A 17,472-nucleotide genomic window follows, 5' to 3' on the forward strand; every position below is an offset into this window, starting at 1 on the left:
TGGTATTGTGCATGTTTTTATTCGCATTATACGTAGCCGTATCACCGACACGTTTTTCCTGCGATAATGACGTCTTTTAGAGGCCAAGTGTGGATTTAAACCTTAACTTAAACCTTAAGTCTGCATAATGCCCTCCACGGAGGCACACGGATAAGGGACTGTGTCATTTGTTGCATGCAAGGTATAAACTACTAAACGAGTGACATACTCTCAACTACCCGCACATGTCCCTTTAGAAAAACATCCTTGCACTAAACTTAGGACTGTTTCGGTTTGATAAAGCATGTAACTTCTGACCTTACCTTTGTAATGTCTGTATCAAACTGTACAATATTGATTAGGCCTACCCTCAAACGCATCATAATTTCGTTTATTGTTACTTTGAATGTGCATTTTATTCGCTCAATCGCATTAACCAGTTTCTTATCCGCCTGCAGCTGATGGTATATTCACCACCTGCAAATCTGGGGGGATGTATTTGTAACATACGTCACAGAAACCAATGCTTGTATTGCGTAATGTTTTGCGTGCAGCTTTGCACTCGTGACATTATTGATATCACGTGACATTATTGACCAATTAGCGGTCAGTATGGAGAGTTTTAAAAAGCCCAGTGTCTACCTGTTTAGTCTTTTTTACTTGATTCTACTCGTTTCTATTCTATTCGCTTGGATTCTATCAACATTCTATTGAAATTTGTAATGTACCGTTTTAATGAAGCCGATAACAGTTTTCAATACAATCGTTATCCAGAGAACTATCAAAGGTCTGATTACTTTGCAAGACGAGGTAGAAAAAATCATTACAACTCAACTGACTCACCACGCGCTAGCGTCATTGAGACACTGTTAAATATCTCTGATACAATTAGGGTTATTTACAGTGCTAAGGCACAAAGAATTTTTTTAAACGGGCATACTGTAACCATAGAATACTAAAATAGTATTCTATGCTGTAACATTAAAAAACAAACTTGTAAAGATGCTTCTGCAAAATCCGGCGCACTACGATCCGTTTCGCTCATCTGTTTCCAAATCATTTTGTGATGTATATACGTATTTGGGGCTTTCCCGCTCTAGAAAGATATTAGTCAATAAATTTTAGTAATGTATACAAAAAGTGACGAAAGAGAATACTGGTAACTTGTTTACCTTTTGTGTGTTTTAAGTTGTGTAATGTGATTTTGGTAAAAAAAATGACGAAGCTGTGGATGTATATGTTGCTTCTGCTTTTTCCTGCAACTTGTATGGGAGCATCTTGCGGATATGAGGTAGCATCAGAATCCAATCATAATTACTTCGTTCTGAAGTATAATGTAATTTTTGCAGAGTTGTAACATGGGGAACAGTGAACATTTGAATGTCCATCTTGTCCCTCATACTCATGATGATGTCGGCTGGCTTAAAACTGTTGATCAGTACTACTATGGAGGTTTTTGTTTAAACTAGTTTATGATTTTTTGTTGTATAATTTTTTGAAGCAATTTTGTTAAAATTACTTCTAAGCCCATGAGCAAATGGTAATTTTTGTGTCTGTTAATTCATGTGTTTAATTTTAGCAAACAATTCTATTGCAATTGCTGGCGTTCAGTACATTTTGGACACAGTTGTGCCATACCTAGAGTCTGATCCAACAAAACGCTTTATATACGTTGAAATTGCATTCTTTTATCGATGGTGGAATCAGCAAACTGAGCACATGAAAACCAAAGTTAAAGCACTTGTTGAAGAAGGTCAAACTAACTAATTCCTGGGCATCTACTTCTCATGTCGTATGTGAAATAGATGCTTTAATAGTTATTAAGTTTGATTTCTTGCTGGCGTATAATGTATAAATAAGTTTTGATTACGAACATATAAATGTGCATTAAGTACAAATGAAATTACCTGGTGTATTTTATATTAAAGTAGTTTTTTGTACATTCATCGTAGTCAAATTTCCGTATAAAAAATAAACAAATTTGATTTTTGTATTTATTGCCAGTAAGAAATTACTTATTTTTCATATTACATTATGTTTGAAAAACTAAGCTGTTTATCTTTTTTTTCATAATTGTGTGTGACAATAATTGATATTAAAACTGTTGTGTTTTGGGTGTGTATGTTTGATTTATGTGTGACTCTTTCAAAACAAAAAAAACAACAACCCAAATGTGTATGTTTGTGTTGCATGCTTATGATAATGTAATTGGCAATCAAAGCATATAGCAGTGTTCAAAAAGCAAGTGTCCAGTACATTCTTGATACATCCATCACAAACTTATTACCGGAGGATTCACATCATTTCATTTATGTCGAAATTGCCTATTTTAAACGCTGGTGGGATGAACAAAGTGATTCTTTAAAACAGCAAGTGGTGAAAATGGTAAATGGGGGTAAGCTATTTTAAGTTACAAATGTTTATCTACACAAACAAGTGTTTTTGCATAATAAAACATAACTATGGTGACTGGTATGATGACAGTTTGTGTGTGATGTGTGGCTGTGGCATATGTGTATGCAGGTACCAAACTTGATACTTTCAATTTTGCTAGTATAATAATGTTCTTATATGTTTATATTTGCATCTAGAAAAATACACAAACTTGAACTTATTTATTTATATTAAATGCTTATCTTGACGGCCAAATTTTTTCTCAACTAATGAGAACTATGCAATGTATAATAATAGGAAGGTTGGAGTTTATTCTTGGTGGTTGGTGCATGAATGATGAAGCATCCACTCATTATAATGCGATCATTGATCAAATGACCTTGGGAATGACATTTTTAAATGAAACATTTGGAGCTTGTGGACGACCACGGGTGGCATGGCAGATTGACCCATTTGGTCACTCACGTGAACAAGCTTCACTTTTTGCTCAAGTGAGAACACTCATCCCATCAAAAAATGCAACACATTCATCGATTCAAATTTTTAGATGGGTTTTGATGGATTGTTCTTTGGGCGCCTTGATTTTCAAGATAAAAACTTGCGTGAAAAGCAACTTCGAATGGAAGAAGTTTGGCATGGAAGTGAAAGTTTGTCATCACCTCAAGCAGATTTATTCACTGGTAATGTTTGTTATTCGGCGAGTAGATTTATTCACTGGTTGTTTTGTTTATTATTCGGCGAGTAACAGATTACTGTATTGTTGATAGTGACCTTGTGCGGGAAAAGTATATATACTAAGTCTAAAATGAGAGCATTTAGAAGCAAGTAGACTTCCCAAGCTAATATGTTACTACATTTTATATATATACCATGAAACAAATTGTAAGCCCCCAAACCAAATAGTTGATGCCATGTAAGAAAAAAGGTAATCACTAAAATAATTAAAAAAAATTTAAATTATGTTCTGTAAAACTGCCATGCCAAGCATTAGATCAACCAATCAAAAAGCTACAGGTATTCCGCATGTTCATGTTGTTGTTATATTTCTTGTATAAGGTTCTGTTTTATATCGGAACTTTTTGTTAAGGTGTTAATGAAAATGGATATGGACCACCGGCTGGATTTTGTTTTGATGAGCTATGTGGCGACTCTCCTATAATGGATGATCCAAATCTAGAGGAATATAATGTGGAGGAAAAAGTGCATGCATTTGCAGATGCAGCAAGGCACCAAGTAAACATTGACATCATGTGATCAACACAAACCAGACAAACAGTGTTTAATGCTGTGTACTATTATCAGGCAAAGCATTTTAAGACCAACCACATAATGATGACCATGGGTTCAGACTTCCAATACAGCAATGCTCGAACCTGGTATAAAAACCTTGACAAGTTGATAAAATACGTAAACATGGCGGTGAGTTAAACGTAGATGATAAATCTTAAGCATCAACCTGTATTTTATTTTTTGTTTTGTTATTGACAATGGATTTATTTTTTTTGTAATAAGTTCTAATTAAAAGGTTTGAAACAAAGTAACAGCTATATAAACATTTTAAATATTAGTTTTTTATGGACAAAATATAGGTGTTGATACACAAATAAGTAGCATCAATTTGTAAATTTTACTCTACTTTCTTTTTCCATGTCTAAACCATTTTTTCCAAACTCATTCAGAATTCCAATGCTTTTACTTTAGAGAATGCACAAATAAACTTCAATTACTGTTGTTTGACAGAATAAAAATATCACAGTATTCTACTCAACACCATCTTGCTACTTGTATGCACTAAACCAGGCAAATGAGGAATGGTCTGTGAAAAATGATGACTTCTTTCCTTATGCTGATTCACCACATTCTTTTTGGACCGGATATTTTACCAGCCGACCAGCCCTAAAAGGTTATGTTCGAGACAGCAATAACCTCCTTCAGGTGCAAACTACTTTATATTTAGTGATAAAATTTAGCAATTTTTTTTGTTTCCAAAAAAATTTTGTGGCTCACTTTTAGTGTTTTTATTATGTGTGCAAATTTTTTTTATTGAAAATATTGAATTTTGTGGCACCTCTTGTGAATAACATTATATTTTTTAATAACCTTCTAAACAGCTAAGAAGGGCATTACAAACTTTTTTGCGTGTTTTGTGAAAAACAAGTGATCTTGGTTGGGGATGACTTTTTCTGGCATAAAGCTTTAAATTCATCGTCATCTCTATTCCCACACATAAAGTAACTTGGGTATACATTGTTTTTATATTATAACTGTGATATTGTCTTCTTGTATGAGCATTATAATACAGGTTTAAAGTAGGTCCAGATATACACACTGACAATAAACTCTTTCATGTTTCCTTTCTAATGGTGATCTTCATTGATGTAGGTATGCAAACAGTTCGAAGTCCTTGGTGGATCCAACAACATCCAGTCTTCATCATGGAAATTAAGTAAGTCTAATTTAAATTTGTATGAGTTGATTTATTTTGATACGTACAACAAATTAAGTTTTCTGACAGAGGAAGCAATGGGAGTTGCACAACATCATGATGCTGTATCTGGGACAAGCAAGCAACATGTTGCTAATGATTATGCTCAAAGGCTTTACAGAGGTTCGGGACTGTTATGTATTCAATAGGTTTGATAACTTGCTGTATGTTTAGGTCGCCATGATTGTAAAAATGTTGCAAGCGAGGTTATTACTGGCAAATCTGGCAATATTTACACTTGTGATTACATAAACATCACTTTTTGCAACTACACGCAGTATATGAATGAGGTGTGATTTTCTTTGAGCAATTTCTAGATAGATTTTTACTTGCAACTTGGTGGTAACGTATTGCTTAACTTGTAACACATAGATGTTTGTATGTGAAATATATTAACAAACAATTTTAGACATATTTATTTAATGCAAAGTAGGCCTGTTAATTTGTGTACAACATTATTGATATCCATAGTTGTTGTTTGATAAGATAAAACAATGATTACTTCCAAAATGTTTAAGATGTTAAAAGAAAGAGTTTATCAAAAGAAAGATCTCTAAATTGCATATTATTTAGTTTGTGGTTATTGTGTACAATCCTCTTGCCCGGGCTGTTGAGAAATACTTGAGGCTTCCTGTTGATGCATCTGGTAGTAGCATGTTTACTGTGCTTGCAATGGATGGAGGTTCTACTGTTGAAACACAGGTAAATGATTGTGGCAAAAAATATTAAATTCCTATTCATGTTTTTTACCAATTTTTGTTCTTGCAACAACAATTGTTTTTCATATAATACGCACTAGTATTTTAATACTGTTGAGGCATCACAAGCTTGTATTGGAGGTTTTGGACCCTTCAATTAACCGACTGTGTGACCTTACTGATAAACCATTCAAACAATGTGGTCAACACTACAAATATGTCTGGTGTATCATAGTAATATCTTGTTAGGGACAAGTGTATCGCAAGGTTCATGAAAGTTGGGAACCGCTGCCTTGTGTGTAGCATACAACATTCTAACAATCACATAAAACATTTAAAAATATTAATAACTGTCTTGTATTGTATGTTGTGTGCAGATTGTGCCAGCAAGCGATGCAACCAAATCAGTTCGACAAATTCGTGGAAATGCAGATTCTGAACTTGTGTTTTTGGCTGATCTTCCAGCTTTGGGTTATGAGGAGTATAAGGTTTCTACAAAAAGTGATGTTTTTTTAGAAATAAGTAACTTAATATGTTTTCTGTCTGCACACTAGATTTCAAAACAGTCATTTAGTAAAAAGTTCCTTCCAAAATCGAAAGTACGAGGCATAAAAAAAGATGATATTACTATTGCAAATGAGGTATGCCAGTAATAATGGTCTGTAAAGTTGTTTTAAATGATTGAGATTTAAATTATTGTTGTCCTGTTTAGTTTTACAAAGTACAGTTTGATGGCACTACAGGCCTTTTGAAAACGATCATTAACACAGATAGTTCTATTGAGATTCCAGTGTCACAAAATTTGTATTGGTATAACAGCAGCACTGGAAATAATGTTAGTAATCAAAATTCAGGTAAGATGTTGATTCAACATACATCTATTGATCAAATAAGCGACATATACTGTTAAATCAAATATACTGTTTGATATTTTTATTGAATAAACTAGCTTACCCTACTTTAAAACATGTTGTTTCAGGCAATTTAATTCATGTTTTAACATATTGACGTCGCTGGCACAATGCCTAATCAGGAGCGAAATTCTGCTAAAACTAAGGAACCAGTTATACTGTTAAATGTGGCATTTTTGTTTTAGGTGCCTACATCTTTAGGCCGAATTCATCTCATTTATTTCCATGTTCTAACAGTACAATAGAGACACATGTTTTGGAGGTAAGTGCATTGTTGGTAAAGTGAATAGATGATCTTATTTTACTGATGCATATGTATAGGGATCAAACCCGCTTGTGCAAGAGGTTTACCAGAAGTTCAGTGATTGGGCGTGGCAGGTAAGTTTCTATGATTATTGACAAAGTTTGTGTTTTTTGCTGGTATCATTTGCCAAGCATTATTACATGTAAAATTTCACTCAATGGTTGTGTTTTGATAGGTTGTCAGATTATACGCAAAAAAGAAATATGTTGAGATAGAATGGACGATTGGACCCATTCCTTTTAAAGATGGATTTGGAAAAGAAGTTATATCCAGGTAAGGGTTGTCAAGAAATTTATTTGCATGCTGAATGTAATAAATACAGCAGCTTGGTAAATTGCAAGCAAATTTGTTTTTAGATTTGATACATCCCTTGCCACAGAGGGAATATATTACACTGATGCAAATGGCAGAGAAATTTTGGAACGCAAGTATGAGCATGGTTTCTATAAGGTTTTGGATGCTTAGCTTCTACACACTTTATCTTAGTGCTATGGAAAATATGCTGGACTAAAATTGCTTTTTTTAGACGTAATTATAGACCAACATGGACGTTGAACCAATCAGAGCCAGTTGCGGGAAATTATTACCCGGTTAATTCCCGGATTTTTATCAAGGATTCAAAATATCAATTGACAGTTCTTACTGACAGATCACAAGGTGGCGCTAGTTTGGCAGACGGCTCGCTTGAACTGATGGTAAAAATGTTGTATATTTCCTAAATTTTAAACTCGATAAGAACTGTTAGGAGAAATTTGTTGCTAAAGCAAATTTAATGTAAAATGTGATAGGATTTTTTTCGACTGGTATTTACCCCCAAAAAACGTGTCAGTAAATAAAAATGAACGGACATCTGGAAAAAAGTGCTAAACATGGTAACGTGAGTAGGTCGCATTCAGTAGGTCGCATTCAAGTCCCGCTGTATTTAGTTGCACAGACGAATTCTTTTTGACGATCATCGTGGTGTCGCGGAACCTCTAAACGAAACAGGACAATTTGGAAATGGCCTCATAGTTCGCGGCAAACAACGAATTTTGCTGGAAAATATTCAGTCGTCGGCTGCTCAACACCGCCACCTGGCAGAAGAAATGTTTATGGACGCCTTTGTAATGTTTCGAAACGTTACCACAGTAACGTCTGGCATTCCTTCGGTACGACGTAAACCAAACAAATAGTAAACTTCATATTCTTACTTTTATATCTCCTTTTATGTGAGCTTAATTTACTCTAATTTTCAAAACCTGTTACAGGGAAGTTTGTTATCAGCACCCCTCCCCCCAAACGTCCACTTGCTTACCCTAGAAAAGAAATCGAATGGTCAAATTTTGATTCGCTTGGAGCACCAGTTTGCAGTGGACGAAGACCCTGAGCTATCTAAACCTGTCACTGTATCTCTGAAGGTAAAGATTATCTCATTGTAGTTGAAATACTTCTCGCCATTCAAGACAAAATCACGCCAGTGGTGTGACTATGAATGCGATAATGACCTGCACCTTAAAATGCATCGCTAGGTATTTTATTTGTGTTGTTCGTTGTTTCGTATATAGTTAAGTATTTGCATATTTATGTGCGTTTTACTAATTTTTTTATTCGTGAAATGAAAGTAATCGTTTTTTTTTTAAGGGCTTGTTTAAAGGTTTTGACCCTGTATCCGTGGAAGAACTTGTTCTCGGAGCAAATGCGTTGAAAAGCGAAGTGAGCAGATTGCAGTGGAAAACACATATGCGTGAGAAGCGAGGTAGGATTGTAATATTTACAACCTATGAATCATTGCAACAACGATCTGTCATAAAAACGTCGACTCATAGCTACCCACTAATCATTAACGTTTACTGGAACGCGTTAGCCCAGTTTCCAATTGCCGCACCTATATTGTTTGAGTGGTCGGCAATAAGCTCGCTGTATGTTTGTTCAGCATTTTTCGCATGCAAAAGTTTATTTTTTTTTTGGAGAGGGAAAACCAAAATTTTCTCATGCGGAAATTGTTGAAATTTATTTACAAATTTAATTTTGTGTTTCGAAACAAATACGTTATTATTGGCGTTCCCGTATTAAGTTGGAATATGATAATAATAATAATAATAAAATTGTTTCGCGGGTTTAAAAATGGTCGAACTTTTGTACTTAATGCATTTTATTGATTCAAGAATGATTGTTGTTTTAACAGATACAGAACGAGTGACACAATTTGAGAAGCCGCATGATTTTACAAATGGTTTCGGAGACTTGATTAATGACGAGTTCGATGTTACGTTGCAGCCTATGCAAATACGAACATTTCTAATGAGTTAAAGCATGATATTAAACTCTGTCAAGCTAATCACGTGTGTTCAGTGTTCATTTATGCATTTTCATTTTCTTGATTTTTTTTCCTATTTACTCAACTCTATTTCATTTTTCGCAATCTATTGTACCTACGTAATACACGTAAATGTATAAGTTCTAAGTTTTCCAGATCATTTAATTTTGTGTGAAATAAATCCCGAATGCACAAAACATTTGTTTAGTTTGGAAACTGTTTGCTTTGCACATTTGCACTACCACCATTTTATGCTTTATAGAATAAGTTGTTCAGGATGATCAGGTTGGTTATTGAGCCAGACGTTGTTTGGCAGTATAGATTTTTGAAAGTATATTAACAAGAACATCTCGACTTCGATCCCTACAGAATGGGTTCTGGCTGAGCACTGGAAAACACATGTTTTTAAAAAAATATAGAAAAGGACTAGTTTGCTCTAAAATCTACAGAACAAAGCATTTTATCTTAATTAGCAAACAATCTGATGCGCCATCCTTCAAAAAGCAACAATTGACTTTGTTTGACTTCTCGCGCTAAGCAGAGTTTGTTTCGCGGTTTCTCTCCGTGTATTTTAACGTTGCCTGCTGTTCGTTGTGCATTAGAATGTTGACCGAGTTTGAAATCTCATTTAGTGATCAAGGCATTTTACAATATGCTGTGTCAGTTACACATATCTCAATATTGAGCTATCACGTGACTTACCTCACAACCTCATTTTGTTGGTTGTGGTGCAACGAGGTGTGCGGTTGACCAGATACTTGAATGTGTAGTGTCATTACTCATATATTCAGAAAGGTCACATAAGTTATTTTGATTTTCATGAAATCCTAATGTAAATTTTTACAAAGAAATATAAAAAATTACAGCCTGAACACAAATTTCGATAAAAAGATAGAGGCAGAAATCATTGACATTTTCCTTTTGCATCCAAACACGAAAAGTTAACAGCGGTATGTTGCATAAATTTAGTTTTAAATATTAGTATGATTTTTCTGTACCTCCGTAGTTAACGTATGATAAACAAAGCAAGGGTTGATTTCTGCTTTTATCTGGAGCAGTCGAACCGAGCCAGACACGGTGTGACTGAGTATATGGTTTGTTTGCTTGTTTCATAGCGAGGCGAACATTAACCAGCAGTGGCTGGGGGTTATCATCGGTTAGGTTACTGTGGGGCACTTTATGCATCACAAGTCAAGGCATGTACATGAAGGGATGATATCGCAGTGGCAAGGGATATTAAATTTGAGTGAACTTGTATTTCCAAGGTTTTATATGCGTGTAAGCTAATATAACATGTCGAAGAAAGGATGCTGCAATAAAAAATGTGGCCTGATAGCCCTTGGTGTTGTTGGTCTTATTTTTGTCATACTGGGTGCAATCTTAATTGCTGTGTATGATTTGATATTTGTGGAAATCGTCAAACAGGTTTGTTATTCGTCGTGGTATGCAATATCTGAGCGTGGCTGTTCCAAAAACAAAAGTTTTTTTTTAATGCAGGAAACGTTGATCGCTCCAGGAACAACAATGTACGAACAGTGGGAAGTGGTGACAACTCCAACTTATATGAGTTATTACTTTTACAATATTACCAACTGCCAGGAAGTTATTGATGCCTTTAATCCCCCACGTCCAAGTGTAAAAACGCCGAAATGGATAAAACCACACATGGAGGAACTTGGACCTTATACATACAGGTAACAATTTTCTTGCAGATAAAGTTCAGAAAACAATTTTGTGAAATCTTTTTTCACAGAGAATATTTATCAAAAGATAACATCACTTTTTTGGAAAACTTGGACCCGGAACAAGTATTTTATCGACAGAAAGCGATGCTTATTTTTGACCCTGACATGAGTGTCGGAACTTTAGATGATGATATATGTACTCTTAATTTTATTGCAGCGGTTAGTAAATTAACATGATAAGTGTTGTTTTCCATTTAAATGCTATTTGTCACTAATCCAGAGTTTGCCGGCGATGCTAGAATTTTTCGTCAATGGGTCAACGGGTGGAGTGCTTGATCTTTTGTACACAACGACGAATTCGGAAATTCTGTTCCGTCACACCGTTCAAGAACTCTTGTTTGGATTTAGCGATCCCTTGTTGGACTTATTTGAACCCCTCGTTGGCCAAAATATAACTTTTGGGTTATTTTCTACGGTAAGCCACCAGCTGTAAACATATATTGCTGCAAATAAGTTATAACGAATTTGCATGTACGTGGGAACAACCATCTTTTGCGAACGCCAGAATAACACCACTGCTTGTAACTCGTTAATTTGCTATACAGTCCAACGATTCGGCGGGCTGGTTCGACTATCAAGTTTATACAGGAAAAAAACATGCGGAACTTACCAACCTGATCACCACATATGAGGGAATGACGTAAGTTAAAATATGTTTATTTTCTTTCGCTCAAGATAAAGTGTTGTTCAATATGTTCCCACGTTACGTTTTAGGAAATTGAGTTATTGGGAGGGCGACACATGTAATATGATCAACGGAACAGGTTGGTAGTTGTGTGTAAAGTTGTGTAACTTCAACGGGCAATTACAGTTTTATGTCATACAAACATTTTTTGCCGACAGACGGCACAACTACTCCACCTTTCATGGAACGGGAAGACCCAATTTATTTTTTCGTCGACGATATTTGCAGGTAAACAATGGGGGACTACCCCGATTGTCATTTTAAATGCTTTTCGACCGTTTTTTCTTCAATTGGTTAGCGCGCAGTAATTGCCAATTTGCTCGTATAGATCAATTTATGCTGTTTACGAGAAAGACATCACAGTGAAACGCATCCCCGCCTGGAAATTCGTCATTCCACCCGAAGCTTTCCAATCACCCGACTCGAATCCGGACAATTATTGTTTCTGTCCGGATACCTCGGATAAACTTTGTCACGAGGACGGAGCAATTTCAATTTCTACATGCATGTTTGGTAATGAGCGTTTGTTTATGAGCGTTAATTTTAAATCTTTAAGTTGGAGATGATTATTCATGGAACGCCGAGTGATTCATAAGTTGAACACTCTGCTATGCGTCCATGATTGCGTTGCTCCAAGAAAAAAGATTAAAAAATGCCTAAATGTTTGGAATTGTATGAATTTGCCATATTAATCATTTGTACAGTGTGGCGATTGCAACGTAGTGGTGACTAAAAAAAATCAACATATATTGGTGTGTGCAAATAGGTTGGCTCCTTTGTCATGGCATGTGGCGCTCAAATGGTTGCTAAGCCCGGGAATAAATAAACGCTAAAGGTTTTAGTAGAAAAATACAATTTGCCCCATAAAGGTATGTATGGTTAAACCAAAGCTATGCATATGGGCTAATGCGAATTTTAGTTTCGTGAAGGCAGGCTCACACTAATGCTATGCGTACTTATTCTTTGATCCCTTTTTAAAATTTAATTTCTCCTTACAAATTTTTTGCAGGCGCTCCAGTTTTGGTAAGCTCCCCACATTTTCTTTATGGTTCGGATTTTTATATCAACCAAACGACGGGACTGTCCCCACCCAACAAAGAGGAACACGAGACCGCTCTCGTCTACGAGCCGGTAAGGAAATCGCTTAAATCAGGGTTTCCAAAACTTTATGCTCGTAACTCTTTTTAATTGAATAAAATGTTTTATGACACTTTGTGTTTTACAGTCACCTAATTTTCAGATATTTATTATTCAGCAATTTTGATGAAACTACCCAAAACATCTGAGGTCTCTTAACAGACGTGTCTAAAGGCGCATAGTTTATGATACAGTGCAGTTAATGTTGTGTTTTGTGACATTGAACTCTTGGTGATCATGTTGAAGAAATATTATGTCTTTCGCTGCAGCTGATTAAGCGTATTTTAATAGAGATACAAGTAAAAGTTGTTTACTGTCAGCTAACACCGTTTAAAAAGCACAGTGTTGAATTTGAATTTTTTGTGGGGGAATTTCCAGAATACTGGAACTGGAGTTATGCTCAACAAACGACTACAAATCAACTTTTTGATGCAAAATCAACCAGACATCGCGTATGACAAACTGTTTTTTTTTAATATTTGAAAGATGCACATTTTACGACTTTGAGTTATTTTACGAAACAAAATACTGAGGACATCAAATTGTTTGTTTTAACATTAAAGTTAAGCGTCAGTATGACCATGAAACGTTAAAATATTTTCTTAATTGACATCATTTGAATTGAAGTGCAGGAATATTGTTGATGTTTATTTATTATTTAAACTTATGTACTTTGCAGGTTCTTTAAAGGCATTACTGACGACGTCGTTGTACCCGTTGTTTGGCTAAACGAAAGTGGAACAATTGGCGAAGATGACGCTGATCTATTTTACAAGTATGTATTTTGCAAAAATCAAAACAATCTAACCGTTATTTAACATCGGCCAATTCATTTTGCGACTTTTGTTTCTTGGCTTTAGAAATAGAAAACAAAACATTAATTAAATGGCCTTTGTTTTTAGTTACCTTATCCTGCCAGCGGATGTGGTGGCCATCTTGCAAATCGTGCTTTGTTGTGTTGGATCGGTGATGGTGTTGGTTCCATTGTTTTATGGAATACTGTATTATTACAACAAGAACAATGAGAAGAAATCAGTGAGTGATATTTTGTGCGAATTTTCCTTTCTTTTAAGCTTTTAACATTATGTTTAATGTTTTTACAGAATGTCTTCAAGTCGAACCGTAAGTAGAAAATCACATACATGGATGTACTACAGTTAGATACAAAGATTAGTATAACGTAGATTTAATCTTATAGAAGCTACCGACAGTAATGGTACACATGGTAACGGCCACGTGACGAGATTCACCTCCACAACCTCAACTTCGGAGTTGATAGACTAAATCGTGGATTAATTCGTTTGGTAACAGAGTTGAATTTTCGAGTGCAATATGACGAAACAACGGAAAGTTCCAATGTACGATAATAAGATACGGACATCGTGTTTTTAACTTTGGCAAAGAAGTTAAACGACATATCAAAAGCATAATATTTAGATAATTGCACTAAACACTTGTTTCACACACGATTTAAACGTGCTTTTTCGAATTAGATATTTGTGTACACATCGCTTTTGCTTTTCTTATTAGATGTGTTGTTTTACACTTCTTGCTGCACATTAAGTTATGCCATGTGTACATGAATTATTTCTTTTTTTGAGATCCTTACTTTAAATAACATGTTTCCAATCAATCAGTGTTAATTTCTGAAATCATTTGTTTTTGATTCACTGAAAAAATAAACTACTGAAAACGAGAGCTTGGCAGAACAATTACTTTTTTTGGTCACAGTTTAATTTATTGAAAATATCTTGCTAAATTTACTGCAAACCCACCAACAAAAGAAATATAGAAAAGTGTCGATGGCTCAGTCACAAAGTTTTATGCACTTCGTCAATACGAATTCTTACAGAAAGATAAATAATAAGCAGCGTGGCCATGCAAAGTCAGAATGAGACTTGCGCTGCACAAGTCTACATTTGTTTCTTTAGAAATAATAGAACCAGTTAAAGTATGATGATATACGTGAGAGGTTAACGTTTTGAACAGGACAGTTTTAGATAATGGACATGCACTATAATCACAAGCAAATACCAGTTTGTTTTAATGAGCGTAAAACGCTAGTAAAGTTGTCCGTTACCAACTGGTTTGTAGTTTGATATGAAACAAGTGAATCTACTGTAGATTCCCAAACCCAATTTCGTTAATTCTTTCACGTTATGTTTTCTATGATTGGCACAACTATCGTTATTATGTGACAAAGGCTGCGCAGTAGACGTGCGCGTGCAGACCGCATGGTTATGTTTTTCATTGCTAGTTGTGTTGCCAGTTATTGTGGTACAAATAATAATACTGATTCTATTTGAATAAGGTTTTAGTTGCAAAACGCGAAACAGTTTGTTGACTGCTTTGCAACAATTGAAAAGTTTACTGGATTACTAATGCAACTGAAAGATGTGTTGTCACTACTGATAATTTAGGGAATAAGATCGGTCGCAAAACAGTTCGGTAAGTGCGATTGAATTTGCCATAGTGTGAATTTGTCTATATATTGAATGCACAATTGTGTTTCTTTAACTAAAAACCGTTCCATTTCTGGCGCGTTGTTGTGCCGGTCGTTCCTGTATCGAATACAAGTGTCTGTTGTGTTTCGCGGGCTCGGCTATCTAGAAGATTGGATGGGACGCGTTTGGGCCAAAGGCCAAAAAACTGCTGTGTAGCGTGTAGCGCCACCGATCCGCAGAAAAAGCACGTTACATCTACCATATACTGGTTTTTACGTTATTTAAACATGGTTTAAGTTCTCTTTAATTTTATTGCAGGGCGAACATTAACCCTTTAAGCCCCGCAATCACTTTTTAAAAATTAAAAATTTTTGAAAAAAAATTTTGCTTAAGTTCAGGTACCTATAACTTTATTTCTACAAACGCTAGACTAAAAATTTCAACACAAAAATGATAGGAAAATTCATACTCTACACAATCATCGCTTTTCCAGTTCAATAACTCCATGTTTTCGTGTAGTTATACCTAAAAATACAACCACCCCTACTAAAACAGCTTTCAAGCCGTAGTACCCTTTATAAAAACGTCCATAACTCCCGAAATTGTGCGAATTTTAAAATAATTCGACTGTTGCCTGAATCAATGTGAACACCAAGACGCAATGAAGCGAAAAAAACGGATCGCTACATTTAAAATTTTTGAGGGACGGTACTGTCTAGTAAACTGAAATTTTAGAGAGTTATTTTGGTATAAGTTATATATATACTGTTAGTTGTTGCTTGTAAAAAGGCTTGTAAGCTTTGTTACACAGCTCAGACGTTTGCTAACTGATAGCAGATGAATTTGACAGCACTTCTAAAAAAAAAATTTTTGTTTGTTTCTTTATGTGTTCAACTGGTAGTGTATGTCAGCAAGTTGATGAAAAAAAAGGCATAACATCAATATATATTGATAATTGAATAGACAAGCCTTCTGCCAGTGCATATAAAGCTTTTCCATGAAATAAAAGAGACAATGTATAAAAAAGACAAGGAAAAAATCAACTGTATGAAATTGAAGCTACCCCATTTACTGGATGACGCCCACAGCCACGCCCACAACTGTTTGATTCTTGAACAAATTGCATGAATATAATATATATGATGATGCTTTGATACCAAATTATGCATCAGGGATGTTACAGAGGTGACTGTAACATCACCAAATCACCATCATTGAACTTTTTGTGGATATGTTTTGGATATACCTACCCTTCGAAAACCATTGGTTATTGTTATGCAGAGGAAAGAATTACTCAATGTTGGTTTATGTATTTGGCCATGCTTTAGAGATTATCATATTAGTCAATAATGTTTTGTTTCAATTGTGTTCAACGTAAATACAAAGCAAAACAAATTGTTATCTCCATATTTGCATGTAAATATATAGTCATTGTGATGTCATAGGATGCTAAAAAAACACACCATTAGAAAGGTGAGACCTTCCTCTACAATTCTTATGCAGATCATTACCAGGTACAACTTACAGATAAAAAGTTATTAGGCAAGGTATGCAATGATACCAAACATTTTTTGGGGCCATGAGGTTTTCAGGCTTGGCAGCCCAGGCAATTCAGCCTAGCTGGATCAGCCACTTTTTCCTGACAAGTCGGAGCGAGATTTGGAAAATCAAGCTCCCGGTGAGGTTTGAACTCACGACCCTGGGCTAACCAGGCCCAACGCTCTACCAACTGAGCTACAGGAGCTCAGTGGTTTCACGGGGTATACTGTGGCCAAGGTACACTGGTGCGCAAGCGCACAACTTGCCAGGCAACCTTCACATATACGTAGGGGATCTCTACCACCGTATCCGATAACGCAGTAATATTACATGCAATGGCATGATAGGCAGGATCGCCCCACTGCGCAGGTCCTTGCTTGGCGATCACAGCTATCGTATCGCGATCATGAGGTTTTCAGGCTTGGCAGCCCAGGCAATTCAGCCTAGCTGGATCAGCCACTTTTTCCTGACAAGTCGGAGCGAGATTTGGAAAATCAAGCTCCCGGTGAGGTTTGAACTCACGACCCTGGGCTAACCAGGCCCAACGCTCTACCAACTGAGCTACAGGAGCTCAGTGGTTTCACGGGGTATACTGTGGCCAAGGTACACTGGTGCGCAAGCGCACAACTTGCCAGGCAACCTTCACATATACGTAGGGGATCTCTACCACCGTATCCGATAACGCAGTAATATTACATGCAATGGCATGATAGGCAGGATCGCCCCACTGCGCAGGTCCTTGCTTGGCGATCACAGCTATCGTATCGCGATCATGAGGTTTTCAGGCTTGGCAGCCCAGGCAATTCAGCCTAGCTGGATCAGCCACTTTTTCCTGACAAGTCGGAGCGAGATTTG

General features: G+C 35.9%; 2 protein-coding genes and 2 non-coding genes across 6 annotated transcripts; 2 read left to right on the forward strand and 2 right to left on the reverse strand.

The window, feature by feature from the left end:
- Positions 1-1,130: 1,130 nt before the first annotated feature.
- On the forward strand, positions 1,131-9,258 carry LOC145896033 (lysosomal alpha-mannosidase-like). Of its 3 annotated transcripts, XM_082984829.1 has the most exons (24): positions 1,131-1,270; positions 1,329-1,431; positions 1,559-1,732; positions 2,671-2,864; positions 2,921-3,053; positions 3,461-3,606; positions 3,676-3,792; positions 4,114-4,308; positions 4,756-4,819; positions 4,889-4,981; positions 5,033-5,148; positions 5,432-5,560; positions 5,934-6,044; positions 6,111-6,197; positions 6,269-6,410; positions 6,653-6,729; positions 6,789-6,845; positions 6,947-7,044; positions 7,128-7,199; positions 7,298-7,466; positions 7,698-7,919; positions 8,019-8,168; positions 8,392-8,506; positions 8,936-9,258. In XM_082984829.1, exons 1-24 carry the CDS (start codon positions 1,196-1,198, stop codon positions 9,058-9,060), a joined length of 2,964 nt encoding a protein of 987 aa, XP_082840955.1. In that variant the 5' UTR covers positions 1,131-1,195; the 3' UTR covers positions 9,061-9,258. The 3 variants fall into 3 exon arrangements, with proteins under 3 accessions (XP_082840955.1, XP_082840954.1, XP_082840956.1); XM_082984828.1 differs by having other exon boundaries at positions 4,756-4,981; XM_082984830.1 differs by lacking the exons at positions 1,131-1,270; positions 1,329-1,431 and having other exon boundaries at positions 1,589-2,374.
- Positions 9,259-10,360: 1,102 nt separating this feature from the next.
- LOC145895118 (platelet glycoprotein 4-like) lies at positions 10,361-14,022 on the forward strand. The gene is made up of 14 exons (XM_082983876.1): positions 10,361-10,492; positions 10,565-10,761; positions 10,821-10,971; positions 11,033-11,227; positions 11,358-11,452; positions 11,527-11,576; positions 11,656-11,725; positions 11,826-12,010; positions 12,507-12,628; positions 13,013-13,086; positions 13,314-13,409; positions 13,537-13,669; positions 13,738-13,756; positions 13,833-14,022. Exons 1-14 carry the CDS (start codon positions 10,361-10,363, stop codon positions 13,916-13,918), a joined length of 1,605 nt encoding a protein of 534 aa, XP_082840002.1. The 3' UTR covers positions 13,919-14,022.
- A 2,726-nt stretch (positions 14,023-16,748) lies between these two features.
- Trnat-ggu (transfer RNA threonine (anticodon GGU)) lies at positions 16,749-16,822 on the reverse strand. Its single transcript has one exon. It is a non-coding gene; the product is annotated as a tRNA-Thr (tRNA).
- A 292-nt stretch (positions 16,823-17,114) lies between these two features.
- Trnat-ggu (transfer RNA threonine (anticodon GGU)) lies at positions 17,115-17,188 on the reverse strand. The gene has a single exon. It is a non-coding gene; the product is annotated as a tRNA-Thr (tRNA).
- Positions 17,189-17,472: the final 284 nt, after the last annotated feature.

The sequence above is a fragment of the Ascidia mentula genome, chromosome 3, assembly GCF_947561715.1.
Source record: "Ascidia mentula chromosome 3, kaAscMent1.1, whole genome shotgun sequence".
Classification (NCBI taxonomy): Eukaryota; Metazoa; Chordata; class Ascidiacea; order Phlebobranchia; family Ascidiidae; genus Ascidia; species Ascidia mentula.

Coding starts and splice junctions, on each gene's coding strand:
- LOC145895118 (XM_082983876.1), top strand. CDS start 10,361: ATGTCGAAGAAAGGATGCTGCAATAAAAAATGTGGCCTGATAGCCCTT. Junction 10,493..10,564: donor TTGTGGAAATCGTCAAACAG/GTTTGTTATTCG, acceptor TTTTTAATGCAG/GAAACGTTGATCGCTCCAGG. Junction 12,011..12,506: donor AATTTCTACATGCATGTTTG/GTAATGAGCGTT, acceptor AATTTTTTGCAG/GCGCTCCAGTTTTGGTAAGC.
- LOC145896033 (XM_082984828.1), top strand. CDS start 1,196: ATGACGAAGCTGTGGATGTATATGTTGCTTCTGCTTTTTCCTGCAACT. Junction 6,198..6,268: donor ATATTACTATTGCAAATGAG/GTATGCCAGTAA, acceptor TGTCCTGTTTAG/TTTTACAAAGTACAGTTTGA. Junction 8,169..8,391: donor CTGTCACTGTATCTCTGAAG/GTAAAGATTATC, acceptor TTTTTTTTTAAG/GGCTTGTTTAAAGGTTTTGA.